The sequence below is a fragment of the Salmo salar genome, chromosome 04 (genome assembly GCF_965601325.2).
Source record: "Salmo salar chromosome 04, fSalSal1, whole genome shotgun sequence".
In the NCBI taxonomy this organism is placed as follows: domain Eukaryota; kingdom Metazoa; phylum Chordata; class Actinopteri; order Salmoniformes; family Salmonidae; genus Salmo; species Salmo salar.
Genome location: NC_138294.1, coordinates 48,491,100 through 48,508,551, shown reverse-complemented (window position 1 = coordinate 48,508,551; position 17,452 = coordinate 48,491,100). Strand labels below are relative to the sequence as shown.

Sequence of the window (17,452 nt, the reverse complement as noted above, 5' to 3'; positions counted from 1 at the left end):
AAATAACAAGGCAGTGATTCATTATTGACAGATACCATTAACCAAAATCTTTATGTAAGTCACACAGACATACACACGCATTCCCAAATGGGCCCCTTGCGTTGGACTAGTAACTGAAAGGTTGCCAGTTCAAATCCCCAAGCTGATGTGGTACAAATCTGTCGTTCTGCCCCTGAACAGGCAGTTAACCACTGTTCCTAGACCCAGACCCTACCCTCTATGCACTTGTGGAGATCAATGAGAATTTGACAACACCAATAAAATATAGAGAAGATATCAACAATGTGTCTTTATCTTTTGAAAGCTGAATATTAAACATCGAAATGCTCTTGAGATAAATTTGGAAGATGATTATTAGAAGTAGACCTAAATTACACATGGGAAAGTGGCAAGTTCACATTTACTGAAACAAGAGTTTTTGATTAAATGTGGGTGGCAAAATGATATAACGGAAGCGGAAATAACATAACGGCGGGATAAGGAAGTGTTATCGGAATTTATGAAAACCATTTATCACATACACAGCCAGTGCGGTAACTACCGTTTACTCTACGTGGTTGGAAAGGGTCACGAAACTGCTTACGACAAGAAACAAGGTAGTTTATACACCGCTACTCGAATAGTTGTAATATTCTAAACTTCTACGCTTGCTTTAAATCTGATTGGTGGCACGGGAGACTAGCTATAACATATCCATAGAAGCAGACCGCACACGTAAGATTCGTTAGCTCAGGCTAGTTAGCTAGCTAGCACACAATCACCATTAGCAAACATTGAATAGTCATGTGAGTTTCAGTTCAATTGTCTGATCCAAACACTTTTTGCTACGTAGCTAGAAGCTAGTTATTTCTGACTTAGCAAGCTTTTTATCACACCCAATTGTTATGTTAGCTGGTTACACTTTTGCTTGCTAAATGGCTAACTAGTTAGCTCAAGTGAAGCTGTTGGGCGCGGAGTTTGAGAGCTCCAAAAATGGTGCTCCTACTGTGGCTATGTATATTAGCAAACTCACAATGTAGCTTTGCGTGCATTACACTGTGGTCCTGGTTAAGTTAGCATACAAGAAGTATTTGTTGCCCACAAAGAACATGGAAAGGTTTCAGTTTTGAACTTGTAAGACACTGAGGTCATGATAGGGCACTCCCAATATGTTTTATGCAAATTGTGGCACTGCTGTTTGTCATGTTCACCCGGTATGTCCTGTTTTAATATACGTTAGTTACAGCTAGCAACACCATATATTGGTGTAGATCAAGTGTGTGCCTCAACTGTTTAAAATCAAGAAGTAGTAGATTAAAGGTGCAATAACCTCCAATTGTAGTGAATTACTTCATTTTCTATTCTGTTCGATGTGTGAAGGTACTCTAGGTGAACACTGACAGAAAGCAGCCATGTCGTCAACATCCCAGAAACACAAAGAGTTTGTGGCAGAACCCATGGGGGAGAAGTTAGTCAATGCACTTGCTGGCATTGGAGAGGTGCTTGGCAAGAGACTGGAGGAGAAGGGTTTCGACAAGGTGATGCAGAGTTTACTTAACTTTGGAACTTTAATCAATCAATTGAATATTTTTATAAATGCCCATTTTTATATCAGCAGATGTCACAAAGTGCTTATACAGAAACCCAGCCTAAAATCCAAAGAGCAAACAATGCAGATGGGCATGGTGGCTAGGGTTAAACTCTCTAAAATAAAGGAACCTGGGGTGGCCTGTCCTCTTCTGGCTGTGCCGGTGGACATGAGAGATACTGGAACTTTGTTTTGTATATTCATTTTACCTGGTGGTTAGTGTGTCATTCATGTTCTCTTTTTTCCCCCCTCAATTCTCACTCGCCAACTCTCATAGGCTTACGTGGTCCTGGGTCAGTTCCTAGTGCTGAAGAAGGATGAGGAGCTATTCCGGGACTGGCTGAAAGATACATGCGGGGCCAATGTCAAACAGCAGGGCGATTGCTACGGCTGCCTGCGTGAGTGGTGCGATTCTTTCCTGTAGAGAAGCTATTTTCTCCCGTTTCAGTTCTTCCCCATTTCTAAATCCCAAACATCCATTTACCTCTACTGTGGTCTCACATCAACTTACACCTCATATGGACTCTCACTGCACATGAGGAAGTTAAGCAAAGTCGGACGTCGTAACACCCAGTTATTTTGAACTATAGACTTATAGACTTAGGAATGCTTTTAAATCAGTAAGACATACTTTGCTGCAGTCATCCATGGGGTTGTTACACCCAACTGTGTAGCTCTGTAATGCTGACCTTTTCTATGATTAAAATCTTTGGCTGCGCAGAAATGTTGGGAATGAGCTCATTTTGGTTTTCCTGCCATGTGTTATTTCAATTTGTTCTGTCTGTCAAAGGAAATAACTTTTATCGACACGGTCCCTTCACATAAAAGGTATAACTAATGTTTGTACTCATCTCCAACTGACTGTTTGCCCTTGCATTTATTTAAATTAACTTATAATAGGATTTTAAACCATTTTAGATACCACATAGCTTTAACATCTGTAGTTAAAATGTCAAGATGTTACTGTTCATTTTGACAAAACAGAGTTCACAGGAAACACTAAGGTGTAATTGCTCAATGTTATCTTGTTTGTTTTTGTCAAAGTTGAAGAGATGCCTCAATGTTGTAATACAATTTTTTTTGTCCGCGATCTACTTAAGAAGTTAGCTACCACAAATCACCTAATTTTCACACACAAATGAAAGCCTAAAGTAAACCCACGAAAAGGAGCACGGTTGTTCCAGGAAGTAATTTCTAAGCATGCTTGTGTTGCTTGCTAGCATTTTAATTGCTGAATTATGGTTTTTCTGAAACACTGGTTCATGTTTTTGTGTTTGACTGTGAAAGCATATTTTAGTTTTTATATTTTTCTTTTGAAATGAACAAAACCAACTGCAAGATCTGGACAATTCTGGGTTTGTTTTGTTTCTGCCATTTTTGGGGGGGAAATAAAATCACAAATGAAATGCAAACTTGTTTTTGGTGACAGTGTTTATTTTAATCTTTGATTAGCAACATCTCCTTTTATTCTGAGCTCTTTATTTTTAAGAAATATAAACAGTGAAGGTCTACATTGTAGTACTAATCTTAAGAGTGATAATATTCCTAAGCAACCTTAAAGACTGGTCTGGAAATGAATAACAATTTATGAAGTGTACCTCTTAGTTAATAGCATTGTCATAAAGGCATAACTTTATTATTAGGCACCCACTTGACAAATGAAACCGCTTTTATCATTTATCCAGGCTCTATCACAACCGGCTGTGATTGGGAGTCCCATAGGGCGGCGCACAATTGGCCCAGCGTTGGCCGTTGTAGGCCACCATTGTAAATAAGAATTTGTTCTTAACTGACTTGCCTAGTTAAATAAAATCATCATTGATAATTTTATGGGAACCTCTCTTATTAGATCACTGATCCTGTGTTAAGGCAGCTTACCACTTGTACACAGCAGTGGAATTATTTGGGTCAGTGTGTATTGCCTTGTCCTCTTAATACCCTCTTACTGGGTGGCAGGTAGCCTAGTGCTTAGAGCGTTGGGCCAGTAACCAAAAGGTTGCTAGATCAAATCCCCAAGGTAAAAATCTGTCGTTCTGCCCCTGAACAAGGCAGTTAACCCACTGTTCCTAGGCCGTCATTGTAAATAAGAATTTGTTCTTAACTGACTTGCCTAGTTAAATGAAGATTTAATTACCAATCCAATGGCACCTACATTACTGCAACAAAGCTAAAAAAGTGACATCCAGGACTGTCTATCGCACACAAACTATTTAACAAAGGCTGATTAGGGCAGGCAATGGATATTTACCATGAAGTGTGTATTAAAAGTTCCAAATAGTTCCAATTTGTGTAGTCACCCCTCTCCATCATCCATCTTGCCTATTGAGTTGATTTGAGAAATGAGCTATGGCTATGAGCTATTTAATGTTGCATAATGTATTTACAGTATATCCACTTGTATGTTTTTCTTCAATTCAAGATTCTGTTAGCTTTGTTGGTGTATTTTAGATGTGTGTTTGTTTTGAAAGGCTATCATCATGACTCCTTATATATTAATGGTTACGTATTTGCGTTTATGTAAATGTACATTTTTGTCTGGACAGTGTTTTTCTCAACCATCCTGTGGATTGTCTCAAAGGAGTGCACAGAAGAGCTTCTTCTCCCTGAATGGGTTCTCCGAGGTGGGCACAGGTGTGATGAGGGGGTCCTCAATGGCGTGGGTATCACAGTATGCCATCAGGTCTGCAGCCGCCTTTGATACCTGAGGGTGGCAAGTAGTGGTAATCAAGACTGGAAATAAAGGTGTGGGCATTCACCAAAGGCATTAAGGCATGCGCAATGTGCCCCCTCAGTTTCAATGGGCATGATGCCTCTGCCTACGCTTACCTTGATCCTGCAAAAACTGGCTTCAATCTTCAATTGCTCCACCAGCTTCCTGGCTTGGCCGACACTCATGGTGCTGTTAACTGGGGTGTCTCCTTTCATCCTGTCAAGAGAGCCAAGAATAAATATGGCATATGATTGACACAAACACATTCAATTATTTGTTTCAGAAAAAAGAGCACTGACAGCTGGAAAGGCAGATGTACATCATGGTGCGTCACATTAAAACATGGCACTGTATTCATTCTAGGTAGCTTACATTTCTATGGATTCTTATCAGTGAAAATATATGAATCACTGACTGCATCCAATTCCACTCCCTCCTAAATTTGACACACATTTTTAGCTCATTTACTTCAATATTCCTCTGCTCTCCTTCCTCCTCTGTCTATCTCCAGGGACCAATGGTGTAATTTACTACTTCCTTGCCACTCAGGGCTCCCGAGTGGTGCAGCAGTCTAAGGCACTGCATTTCACTGCTAGAGGTGTCACTACAGAACCTGGTTCGATTCCAGGCTGTATCACAGCCGGACGTGATCGGGAGTCCCATAGGGCAGCGCACAATTTGCCCAGCATCGGGTTAGGGGAAGGTTTGGCCGAGGTAGGCCGTCATTGTAAAATAAGAATTTGTTCTTAACTGACTTGCCTAGATAAAGGTTAAATTCAAAAATAAAAATAAGCTCTCTGCCCAAGAAAAACAATATCTCATCTAGATATAATAAAAATCTCTATAATACAGGGATGTTTTTATACTGAACAAAAATATAAATGCAACATGTTGGTCCCATGATCCCGAGCTGAAATGAAAGATCCCAGAAATGTTCCATATGCACAAAAATATTATTTCTCGCAAATTTTATGCACAAATTTGTTTGCATCTCTGTTTGTGAGCATTTCTCCTTTGCTAAGATAATCGATCCACCTGACAGTTGTGGCATATCAAGAAATTAAACAGCACCTTGTGCTGGGGACAATGAAAGGCTACTCTAAAATGTGCAGTTTTGTCACACAACACAATGCCACAGATGTCTCAAGTTTTGAGGGAGTGTACAGTTGGCATGCTGACTGCAGGAATGTCCACCAGAGTTGTTGCCAGAGAATTGAATGTTAATTTCTCTACCATAAGCCGCCTCCAAAGTCGTTTTAGAGAATTTGGCAGTACGTCCAACCGGCCTCACAACCGCAGACCACGTGTAACCACGCCATCCCAGGACCTCCACATCCGGCTTCTTCACTTGCGGGATCGTCTGAGACCAGCCACCCGGACAGCTGATGAAACTGAGGAGTATTTCTGTCTGTAATAAAGCCCTTTTTTGTGGAAAAACAAATTCTGATTGCCTGGGCATGGCTATCCAGTGGATGGGCCTATGTCCTCCCAGGCCCACCCATGTCTGCGCCCCTGCCCAGTCATGTGAAATCCATAGATTAGGGCTTAATGAATTTATTTCAATTTACTGATTTCCTTATATGAACTGTAACATCCAGGACCTTTATACTAGGCGGTGTCAGAGGAAGGCCCAAAAAATTGCAAAGTCTCCAGTCAGCCAAGTCATAGACTGTTCTCTCTGCTACCACACGGCCAGCGATACCAGAGTGCCAAGTCTAGGTTCAAAAGGCTCCTTAACAGCTTCTACCCCCAAGCCATAAGACCGCTGAACAATTAATCAAATGGCCACCCAGACTATTTACATTGACCATGTTAGTCACGTTACCCCTACCTACATGTACAAATTACCTGGACTAACCTGTACCCCCTGTATATAACCTCGTTATTTTATTGTGTTACATTTTACTTTATTTTATTTAGTAAATATTTTCGTAACTATTTCTTGAACTGCATTGTTGGTTAAGGGCTTGTAAGTAAGCATTTCACAGAAATACTGTTGTATTCGGCGCATGTGACAAATAAAATGTAATTTGATTTGAACTCAGTAAAATCGTTTAAATTGTTGCATGCATCTTCACAAGCTGTAGGGCAATTCATAATGTGTACATGGATGATTGGTTTAATTGTCAGTGTACAATTTATTTGCTATACAGATAGTCATCTTAAGTCGGTTAAAGATGCAATCTCAAACTTTTGTAAAATTTCAGCCAGTAGTTTTGAAAGTGGTGCTCACGAGCCAAACGTGGTCCCCGTTTTTTGTGTACTACGTCATCCAATTGTGTACTACGTCATCCATTTCGTATGATATGTTACGATTTTTGCCATTTGTATGATATCATACGAATGTAGCATTTCGTGGGATATGTTACGAATCCAATTCGTGCAATATGTTATAAATTTGGATCCCGGAGGGCATCTTTAAAATGTGTATATGTACTGGGTGAAAGATAAGTGCTTTTTATAGAATATGTGGACCACCAAGAGTACAATACACGTATGTTCAGAGAGCATGTATGATTTTCTCTACCATTACCACTCTAGCTGTAATCTATGAATAATGTAAAATAGGTTATATTCTATTAATTCTATCATGAGCTTGTCTGTCATTATGGGTTCAAGCAGACAGCACTATGATCCCAATGGCAGAACAATCTCTAGAGTCTATAGAAACAGCCCCTTATTCTTGTTGAAAACAAATAGTTTTAGGTCAGGATAATGGGATTTTGTAGATATATTTGATATGGACAGTTATTTATGGGACCTCGTTTGACAGGAACACACCAATTGAATGTCTCAAGCAGCCAGAAAACTGGGCCAAATGCACAAATGCCTCAACACAAAGATCTAGATGTATGTGAATATGATCAAATCACATCAACATCAAATATGCGAAGGATATAAGCACACCACTGCCTGGTTAATACAAATCAAGTTGAAGTGACAGTACACCACTGCCTGGTTAATACAAATCAAGTTGAAGTGACAGCACACCACTGCCTGGTTAAAACAAATCAAGTTGAAGTGACAGTACACCACTGCCTGGTTAATACAAATCAAGTTGAAGTGACAGCACACCACTGCCTGGTTAATACAAATCAAGTTGAAGTGACAGTACACCACTGCCTGGTTAATACAAATCAAGTTGAAGTGACAGTACACCACTGCCTGGTTAATACAAATCAAGTTGAAGTGACAGCACACCACTGCCTGGTTAATACAAATCAAGTTGAAGTGACAATACGCAGAGAAAGTTCAACAGGAAACAAATAATGAATGGACAAGAAGTGTGAGGAGAAATCGATAACTGGAGAAAGAGAGAGGCAAAAACACCAGTCCATTCTGGGCCTCTCCCGCTCCTCTGATTATTCCTTTCCTTCATCACCTCCTTGTCATCCTCTCCCTTACCCTTGTTGTATTCCTCTTCAGGTGCTTTCTCTCCCTCCACTTCTCCCGCTCTCTCTCCCTCTATCTGCCCGTGTTAGGGATTTTAGTGTAGCTGAACCCCACCCCTCATGTATGCTACACCGTTCTGGTAAACAGTCCTGTGCTCTGAAATTCTGTTATAATGAACATCAGACTCCAAGTACATGCATAAGAACCCCCTCTGCAGTGAGTGGAACCTTCCGGGCAAAGGGAGGAGGGCTCCATTGGAATCGATTTTCTGCGAGCTGGATCATACCATCTCTACATGAAAAGAAAGGGGAATGAGGCGGATATGGAGTCTCACAGACAAAATCGTTGACATAACAAAAGATGAACATGGTGTTGTGTCCAGGCCAAATGCAATATTCACAATCATTGATTTGCACTGTTAGAATTTATATTATTTATTAGTTACTCTCTACCTCTCTCTTCTGTTGCCATGGGAACTGCTGCAGTCTCTGGGCTCTTTGACTTTTACATTCTATCATCATACTGCCCTCAATGGTCTCTCCCACCTTGGCAAGCGATATTTGTAGTCCCCCCTACCAACGCTGCCCATCACTTGCCCCTTCTTTTCTCCACCCTTCCTCCCTTTCCCATCACGCCTCTCATGTTACAGTCTCTATCTCAATCTATTCAATTGGAGAGAATAGAAGATGTGAACAAGGACAATGGCATGGATAATATTTCTTATGTTTCTTATGATGAACATATTAATAAGAATTTCTATGAGCTGTTAAGCATAGGCTATGGTTTTGACCACGTTATCTTCCCTAATCGAATCTATCTTATCTTTCTCATTTGAAATGTCTACATCCATTCTCATACAAAACAATTTTCATGGGTTACATACTGATGGTGTGAAATGATATCAACTTCAACCTCTGTGCACCCTTTGCACATGAACGAGTCGGTTTGCTCTTGAAGTTTGTCCTCTCTTCCGTATCTTATTTGCAGTTTGGCTGTAGTTTTTGCATTTTTAGAAAGTAGCTAGCCAGCTACAATAAATAGAAGTGTGTATCATAAATATTATACGATGTTTAACTTTGAATAATGACAATTATGTGTATGTACATTATTTATCTGTAGTGCTTTAGGTACTATAGACGAAAAGGTGACTTTAAGGATGTTGCACATTTCGATGCATTCTTGCCGATCACTTGCACTTGTCTTGCGCGAGTTAGCCATTTTTTTGCATGTAGCTGACTATAACGTTAGCTTGCTACCTTTATAGGTGTATTGCTATAAAGGTTTTAATATGTCAACTGAATTCTATATCATATAAAATAAATGACATTCTGTCTAAATTTTACATTTACATTTACGTCATTTAGCAGACGCTCTTATCCAGAGCGACTTACAAATTGGTGCATTCACCTTATGATATCCAGTGGAATAACCACTTTACAATAGTACATCTATATCTCTTTTTTTTGGGGGGGGGGTTAGAAGGATTACTTTTCCTATCCCAGGTATTCCTTAAAGAGGTGGGGTTTCAGGTGTCTCCGGAAGGTGGTGATTGACTCCGCTGTCCTGGCGTCGTGAGGGAGCTTGTTCCACCATTGGGGTGGCAGAGCAGCGAACAGTTTTGACTGGGCTGAGCGGGAACTGTGCTTCCGCAGAGGTAGGGAGGCGAGCAGGCCAGAGGTGGATGAATGCAGTGCCCTTCTTTGGGTGTAGGGACTGATCAGAGCCTGAAGGTACGGAGGTGCCATTCCCCTCACAGCTCCATAGGCAAGCACCATGGTTTTGTAGCAGATGCGAGCTTCAACTGGAAGCCAGTGTAGTGTGCGGAGGAGCGGGGTGACGTGTGAGAACTTGGGAAGGTTGAACACCAGACGGGCTGCACCGTTCTGGATGAGTTGTAAGGGTTTAATGGAACAGGCAGGGAGCCCCACCAAGAGCGAGTTGCAGTAATCCAGACGGGAGATGACAAGTGCCTGGATTAGGACCTGCGCCGCTTCCTGTGTAAGGCAGGGTCGTACTCTGCGAATGTTGTAGAGCATGAACCTACAGGATCGGGTCACCGCCTTGATGTTAGCTGAGAACGACAGGGTGTTGTCCAGGGTCACGCCAAGGCTCTTAGCACTCTGGGAGGAGGACACAATGGAGTTGTCAACCGTGATGGCGAGATCATGGAACGGGCAGTCCTTCCCCGGGAGGAAGAGCAGCTCCGTCTTGCCGAGGTTCAGCTTGAAGTGGTGATCCGTCATCCACACTGATATGTCTGCCAGACATGCAGAGATGCGATTCGCCACCTGGTTATCAGAAGGGGGAAAGGAGAAGATTAATTGTGTGTTGTCTGCATAGCAATGATAGGAGAGACCGTGTGAGGATATGACAGACCCAAGTGACTTGGTGTATAGCGAGAATAGGAGAGGGCCTAGAACTGAGCCCTGGGGGGACACCAGTGGTGAGAGCACGTGGTGCGGAGACGGATTCTCGCCACGCCACCTGGTAGGAGCGACCTGTCAGGTAGGACGCAATCCAAGAGTGAGCCGCGCCGGAGATGCCCAACTCGGAGAGGGTGGAGAGGAAGATCTGATGGTTCACAGTATCAAAGGCAGCAGATAGGTCTAGAAGGATGAGAGCAGAGGAGAGAGAGTTAGCTTTAGCAGTGCGGAGAGCCTCCGTGACACAGAAAAGAGTGGTCTCAGTTGATTGGCCAGTCTTGAAACCTGACTGATTTGGATCAAGAAGGTCATTCTGAGAGAGATAGCAAGAGAGCTGGCCAAGGACGGCATGCTCAAGAGTTTTGGAGAGAAAAGAAAGAAGGGATATTGGTCTGTAGTTGTTGACATCGGAGGGATCGAGTGTAGGTTTTTTGAGAAGGGGTGCAACTCTCGCTCTCTTGAAGACGGAGGGGACGTAGCCAGCGGTCAAGGATGAGTTGACGAGCGAGGTGAGGTAGGGGAGAAGGTCTCCGGAAATGGTCTGGAGAAGAGAGGAGGGGATAGGGTCAAGCGGGCAGGTTGTTGGGTGGCCGGCCGTCACAAGTCGCAAGATTTAATCTGGAGAGAGAGGGGAGAAAGAGGTCAAAGCATAGGGTAGGGCAACGTGAGCAGGACCAGCGGTGTCGTTTGACTTAACAAACGAGGATCGAATGTCGTCAACCTTCTTTTCAAAATGGTTGACGAAGTCATCCGCAGAGAGGGAGGAGGGGGGGGAGGGGGAGGAGAATTCAGGAGGGAGGAGAAGGTGGCAAAGAGCTTCCTAGGGTTAGAGGCAGATGCTTGGAATTTAGAGTGGTAGAAAGTGGCTTTAGCAGCAGAAACAGAGGAAGGGAGTGAAATGATGCCAGGTCCGCAGGGAGGCTAGTTTTCCTCCATTTCCGCTCGGCTGCCCGGAGCCCTGTTCTGTGAGCTTGCAATGAGTCGTCAAGCCACGGAGCAGGAGGGGAGGACCGAGCCGGCCGGGAGGATAGGGGACATAGAGAGTCAAAGGATGCAGAAAGGGAGGAGAGGAGGGTTGAGGAGGCAGAATCAGGAGATTGGTTGGAGAGAGAGAGCGAAGGTTGCGACGACGCAATACCATCTGAGTAGGGGCAGAGTGAGTAGTGTTGGAGGAGAGCGAGAGGGAAAAGGATACAAGGTAGTGGTCGGAGACTTGGAGGGGAGTTGCAGTGAGATTAGTAGAAGAACAGCATCTAGTAAAGATGAGGTCAAGCGTATTGCCTGCCTTGTGAGTAGGGGGTGACGGTGAGAGGGTGAGGTCAAAAGAGGAGAGGAGTGGAAAGAAGGAGGCAGAGAGAAATGAGTCAAAGGTAGACGTAGGGGGGTTAAAGTCACTCAGAACTGTGAGGGGTAAGCCATCCTCAGGAAAGGAACTTATCAAGGCGTCAAGCTCATTGATGAACTCTCCAAGGGAACCTGGAGGGCGATAAATGATGAGGATGTTAAGCTTGAATGGGCTAGTGACTGTGACAGCATGGAATTCAAATGAGGAGATAGACAGATGGGTCAGGGGAGAAAGAGAGAATGTCCACTTGGGAGAGATGAGGATTCCACTGCCACCACCCCGCTGACCAGATGCTCTGGGGGTATGCGAGAACACGTGGTCAGACGAGGAGAGAGCCGTAGGAGTAGCAGTGTTTTCTGTGGTAATCCATGTTTCCGTCAGCGCCAAGAAGTCGAGGGACTGGAGGGTAGCATAGGCTGAGATGAACTCTGCCTTCTTGGCCGCAGACCAGCAGTTCCAGAGGCTGCCGGAGACCTGGAACTCCACGTGGGTCGTGCGCGCTGGGACCACCAGGTTAGAGTGGCAGCGGCCACGCGGTGTGAAGCGTTTGTGTGGCCTGTGCAGAGAGGAGAGAACAGGGATAGGCAGACACATGGTTGACAGGCTACAGGAGACGCTACGCTAATGCAAAGGAGATTGGAATGAACACTCAATGACACTCAATGACACTCAAATATAACTTTCCAACTTCCACTTTAGAAATTATAATTGATGTAAACTACAGTGGTTCAATGTTACCAGGAATAGGCTCAAACTTAGTTTATTTAGCTAGATAACTTGGTACAGTATTCTTCCAGCTTCTTCCAGTGCACCGTATCCTATGATGCCGTAGCTAACTAGCATGCTAGCATCCAATAACACACGGTTAGCACCAATACTTGGTTACAACAAACTACCAATGGATCATTCGTGTCCGTGTCTAGTACCTTTCATAACGCAGAAGTGATTAAACGTAAATATATGGGTAGCTACCACTGTCATTCATGATCATTTTGAAATGTTGTTATCTTTACAATAATGTTGAACCTAGCTAGCCAGCAGCAGATGACTCTTCTATTATAGGGGCTCTGGCCAGCAGCAGCATAGTTACACTATGCACAGCTATTTTTAAGTCTCTCCAGAGATATTCGATCCGGTTCAAGTCCGGGCTCTAGCTGTGCCACTCAAGGACATTCAGAGACTTGCCCTGAAGCCACTCCTGCGTTGTATTGGCTGTGTGCTTAGGGTCGTTTTCCTGTTGGAAGGTGAACCTTCACCCCAGTCTGAGGTCCTGAGTGCTCTGGAGCAGGTTTTCATCAAGAATCTCTCTGTACTTTGCACCGGTCATCTTTCACTCGATCCTGACTAATCTCCCAATCCCTGCCACTGAAAAACATCCCCACATTATGATGCTGCCACCACCATGCTTCACCGTACGGATGGTGCCAGAGTTCAATCTTAGTTTCATCAGACCAGAGAATCTTGTTTATCATTATCTGAGAGTCCTTTAGGTGCCTTTTGGCAAACTCCAAGCGGGCTGTCATGTGCCTTTTACTGAGGAGTAGCTTCCGTCTGGCCACCCTATCATAAAGACTTGATTGGTGAAGGACTGCAGAGATGATTGTCTTTCTAGAAGGTTCTCCCATCTCCACAGAGGAACTCTGGAGCTGTCAGAGTGACCATCGGGTTCTTGGTCACCTCCCTGACCAAGGCCATTCTTCCCCAATTACTCAGTTTGGCCGGGCGGCCAGCTCTAGGAAGAGTCCACTGCTTTCTTGGGGACCTTCAATGCCGCAGAATTTTTTTTGTACCCTTCCCCAGGTCTGTACCTCGACACAATCCTGTCTCTGAGGTCTACGGACAATTCCTTCGACCTCATGGCTTGGTTTTTGCTCTGACATGCACTGTCAACTGTGGGACCTTATATAGACAGGTGTGTGCCTTTCCAAATCATGTCCAATCAATTGAATTTACCACATATGGAATCCAATCAAGTTGTAGAATTATCTTGAGGATGGTCAAAAAAGATGCACCTGAGCTCAATTTTGAGTCTCATTGCAAAGTGTCTGAATACTTTTTGGCATTTCTGATTATTTTTTTGGTATACATTTTAAACATAAAAAATAATAATAAATCTTGGTCATTATGGGCTATTGTGTGTAGATTAGGGCTTCCGAGTGGCGAACTGCATCTCAGTGCAAGAGGCGTCACTACAGTCCCTGGTTCGAATCCAGGCTGAATCACATTCGGCCGTGATTGGGAGTCCCATAAGGCGGCAAACAATTGGCCCAGCGTCGTCCAGGTTTGGCCGGGGTAGGCTGTCATTGTAAACAAGAATTTGTTCTCAACTGACTTGCCTAGTTAAATAAAGGTTAAATGAAATAAAAAAAATGTAAAAGATTGATGAGGGAAAAAAAATACAATTTCAACTATTTTAGAATTAGGCTGTAACGTAACAAAATGTGGAAAAAGTCAAGAGGTCTCAATACTTTCCGAATGCACTGTACATACGAAAGTAAGTGGACACCCCTTCAAATTAGTGGATTTGGTGTATAAAAATCGAGCACACCGCCATGCAATCTCCATAGACAAACACTGTCAAGTGCTCAAAAATGATCTCGGTTGCAACACTCACTACCTGGTTCCAAACTACCTCTGGAAGCAGCGTCAGCACAATAACTGTTCGTCAGGAGCTTCATGAAAGGGGTTTCCATGGCCGAGCAGCCGCACACAAGCCTAAGATCACCATGCGCAATGCCAAGCGTTGGCTAGAGTGGTGTAAAGCTTGCCGCCATTGGACTCTGGATGCAGTGGAAACACGTTCTCTGGAACTATGAATCACACTTCACCATCTGCCAGTCCGACGGACTAATCTGGGTTTGGCAGATGCCAGGAGAACGCCACCTGCCCCAATGTATAGTGCCAATTGTAAAGTTTGGTGGAGGAGGAAGAATGGTCTTGGGCTGTTTTTCATGGTTCGGGCTAGGGCCCTTAGCAAAGGGAAATCTTAACGCTACAGCGTACAATGACATTCTAGACGATTCTGTGCTTCTAACTTTGTGGCAACAGTTTGGGGAAGGCCCTTTTTCAGCATGACAATGCCCCTGTGCACAAAGCAAGGTCCAAATAGAAATGGTTTGTTGAGATTGGTGTGGAAGAACTTGACTGGCCTGCACAGAGCCCTGACCTCAACCCCATCGAACACATTTGGGATGAATTGTAACGCCAACTGTGAACCAGGCCTAATCGCCCAACATCAGTGCCCAACTTCACTAATGCTTTTGTGGCTGAATGGAAGCATGTCCCCACAGCAATGTTCCAACATATAGTGGAAAGCCTTCCCAGAATAGTGGAGGCTGTTATAGCAGGAAAGGTGGGACCAACTTCATATTAATGCCCATGGTTTTGGAATGAGATTTTTGACGAGCAGTTGTCCACATACTTTTGGTCATGTAGTGTAGCTAGCTATGAGGCTATACTTAATATTTTGTCATTTCGATGGATTCATAGAATGAGTCCCTAGTCCTTTGTCTTTTACAGTTTCATATCTGTCTTGTGTGTGTGTATGTCTAATTGCTCTCTCACATGTCCATTGGCCGTGTAGAAAAAAATCTTAAAACTCATTGTATGATGCACTAGAAATTATATTCCTAGAAATTCTTAAAGCAGAATGTTTCATATCTTCCGAGTGATGTAGATTTGAATGGTGCTTTTGTATTCCGTATCCATCTGCATTAAAGTCTCAATGCTATTCTCTTCTATTTTACAGCTTGCTACAGAAATATTATTAAAGACCGGCCCGCACATTATCAGGTTTTAAACTTGCAGTAGACAAAGAAAAAGTAAATTAGCTAGAAATTAATGTTATATTAAGGGATGTAACAAATATATTTGTATTCTGTATTTGTAAGGATCCCCATTTAAGGATCCTGGGTGCTAGTATTTTAAACAGACAGCTGGGTGCATTCAGCATGTCTACAATTCTTACAAAAACAAGTAGTGATGAAGTCAATCTCTCCTCCACTTTGAGCCATGAGAGACTTACATACATGTTATTAATGTTAGCTCTCCGTGTACTTTTAAGGGCCAGCTGTGCTGCTCTGTTCTGAGCCAAATGTAATTTTCTGAGGTCCCTCTTTGTGGCAATTGACCACACGACTGAACAGTAGTCCAGGTGCGACAAAACTAGGGCCTGTAGGACCTGGCTTGTTGATACTGTCTTTAAAAAGGCAGAGCAACGCTTTATTATGGATAGACTTCTCCCCATCTTAGTAACTGTTGTATCAACATGTTTTGACCATGACAGTTTACAAACCAGGGTTACTCTAAGCAGTTTAGTCACCTCAACTTACTCAATTTCCACATTATTTATTACAAGAGTCAGTTGAGGTTTAGGGTTTAATGAATGATTTGTTCCAAATACAATGCTCTTAGTTTTTGAAATATTTGGGACTAATTTATTCTTTGCCAACCATTCTGAAACTAACTGCAGCTCTTTGTTAAGTGTTGCAGTGGGCCTCACGAGTGGCGCAGTCCGGGTTCGATCCCGGGCTGTGTCGCCGCCGGCCGCGACCAGGAGGCGACGCACAATTGGCCCAGCGTCGTTTGGTTTGGGGGAGGGTTTGGCCAGCTGGGATGTCCTTGCCCCATCGCGCTCTAGTGACTCCTTGTGGCGGCCGGGCACATGCATGCTGACTTCGGTCGCCAACTGTAAGGTTTTCCTCCGACACATTGGTGCGGCTGGCTTCCGGGTTAAGCGACCAGTGTGTCAAGAAGCAGTGCAGCTTGGCGGGGTCATGTTTCAGACTACGCATGGCTCTCGACCTTCACCTCTCCCGAATCCGTACGGGAGTTGCAGCGATGGGAAAAGACTTTAACTTCCAATTGGATATCACGAAATTGGGGAGAAAAAGGGGTGAAAAGTGATTTCACTGACTTTCGTAGTTGATGTGTAAAGTGTTGAGTCATCCGCATAGTTAAGGCCAGTGGCATGTCATTAGTAGAGATTGAAAAAAGTAAGGGGCCTAGACAGCTGCCCTGGGATATTTCTGATTATACCTGGATTATGTTGGAGAGGCTTCAATTAAAGAACACTCTCTGTGTTCTGTTAGACAGGTATCTCTTTATCCACTATGTAGCAGGGGGTGTAAAGCCATAACACATACGTTTTTCAATCAGCAGACTGTGATTGATCATGTCAAAAGCAGCACTGAAGTCTAACAAAACAGCTCCCACAATCTTTTTTTATCATTAATATCTCTCAGCTAATCATAAGCAATTTGTGTAAGTGCTATACTTGTTGAATGCCCTTCCCTATAAGCGTGCTGAAAGTCTGTTGTCAATTTGTTTACAGTAAAACAGCACTGTATCTAGTCAAACACAATTTTTTCCAAAAGTTTACTAAGGGTTGGTAAGAGGCTTTTTGGTCGGCTATTTGAGCCAGTAAAGGGGGCTTTACAATTCTTGGGTAGCGGAATAACTTCTCATTCCCTCCAGGCCTGAGGGCACACACTTTCTAGTATGCTTAGATTGAATATACGGCAAATAGGAATGGCAATATCATCCACTATTATCCTCAGTAATTTTACATCCAAGTTGTCAGACCCTGGTGGCTTGTCATTGTTGATAGAGAACAATAATTTTCCCACTTCTTCCACACTCACTTTACGGAATTCTAAATTACAATACTTGTCTTTCATAATTTGATCAGTTAAACTTGGAAGTGTTGTGTCAGTGTTTTTGCAAGCATGTCATGCCTAAGCTTGCTAATTTTGCCAATGAAAAAATAATTTAAGTAATTGGCAATATCAGTGTGTTTTGTGATGAATGAGCCATCTGATTCAATGAATGATGGAGCTGAGTTTGCCTTTTTGCCCAACATTTAATTTCAGGTGCTCCAAAGCTTTTTACAATATTTCTTTATGTCATCTATCTTTGTTTGATAGTGTAGTTTCTTCTTCTTCTTATTCGGTTTAGTCAAATGATTTCTCAGTTTGCAGTTCTTTTCGTAAGGAATTTTTTGGTACCCTATCCAG

The 17,452-nt window shown here is 43.2% G+C and overlaps 2 protein-coding genes across 2 annotated transcripts; one reads left to right on the top strand and one right to left on the bottom strand.

Moving 5' to 3' along the window:
- Positions 1–453: 453 nt before the first annotated feature.
- Positions 454–2,979, top strand: banf1 (BAF nuclear assembly factor 1). Its single transcript, XM_014196433.3, has 3 exons — positions 454–596; positions 1,360–1,517; positions 1,845–2,979. The coding sequence occupies exons 2-3, from the start codon at positions 1,392–1,394 to the stop codon at positions 1,989–1,991; spliced, it is 273 nt and encodes a 90-aa protein (XP_014051908.1). The 5' UTR covers positions 454–596; positions 1,360–1,391; the 3' UTR covers positions 1,992–2,979.
- A 1-nt stretch (position 2,980) lies between these two features.
- LOC106603148 (guanine nucleotide-binding protein G(I)/G(S)/G(O) subunit gamma-3) lies at positions 2,981–7,874 on the bottom strand. The gene is made up of 3 exons (XM_014196434.3): positions 7,683–7,874; positions 4,394–4,493; positions 2,981–4,268 (listed from the first exon to the last, which is right to left on the bottom strand). Exons 2-3 carry the CDS (start codon positions 4,490–4,492, stop codon positions 4,140–4,142), a joined length of 228 nt encoding a protein of 75 aa, XP_014051909.1. The 5' UTR covers position 4,493; positions 7,683–7,874; the 3' UTR covers positions 2,981–4,139.
- Between the last annotated feature and the right edge of the window lie 9,578 nt (positions 7,875–17,452).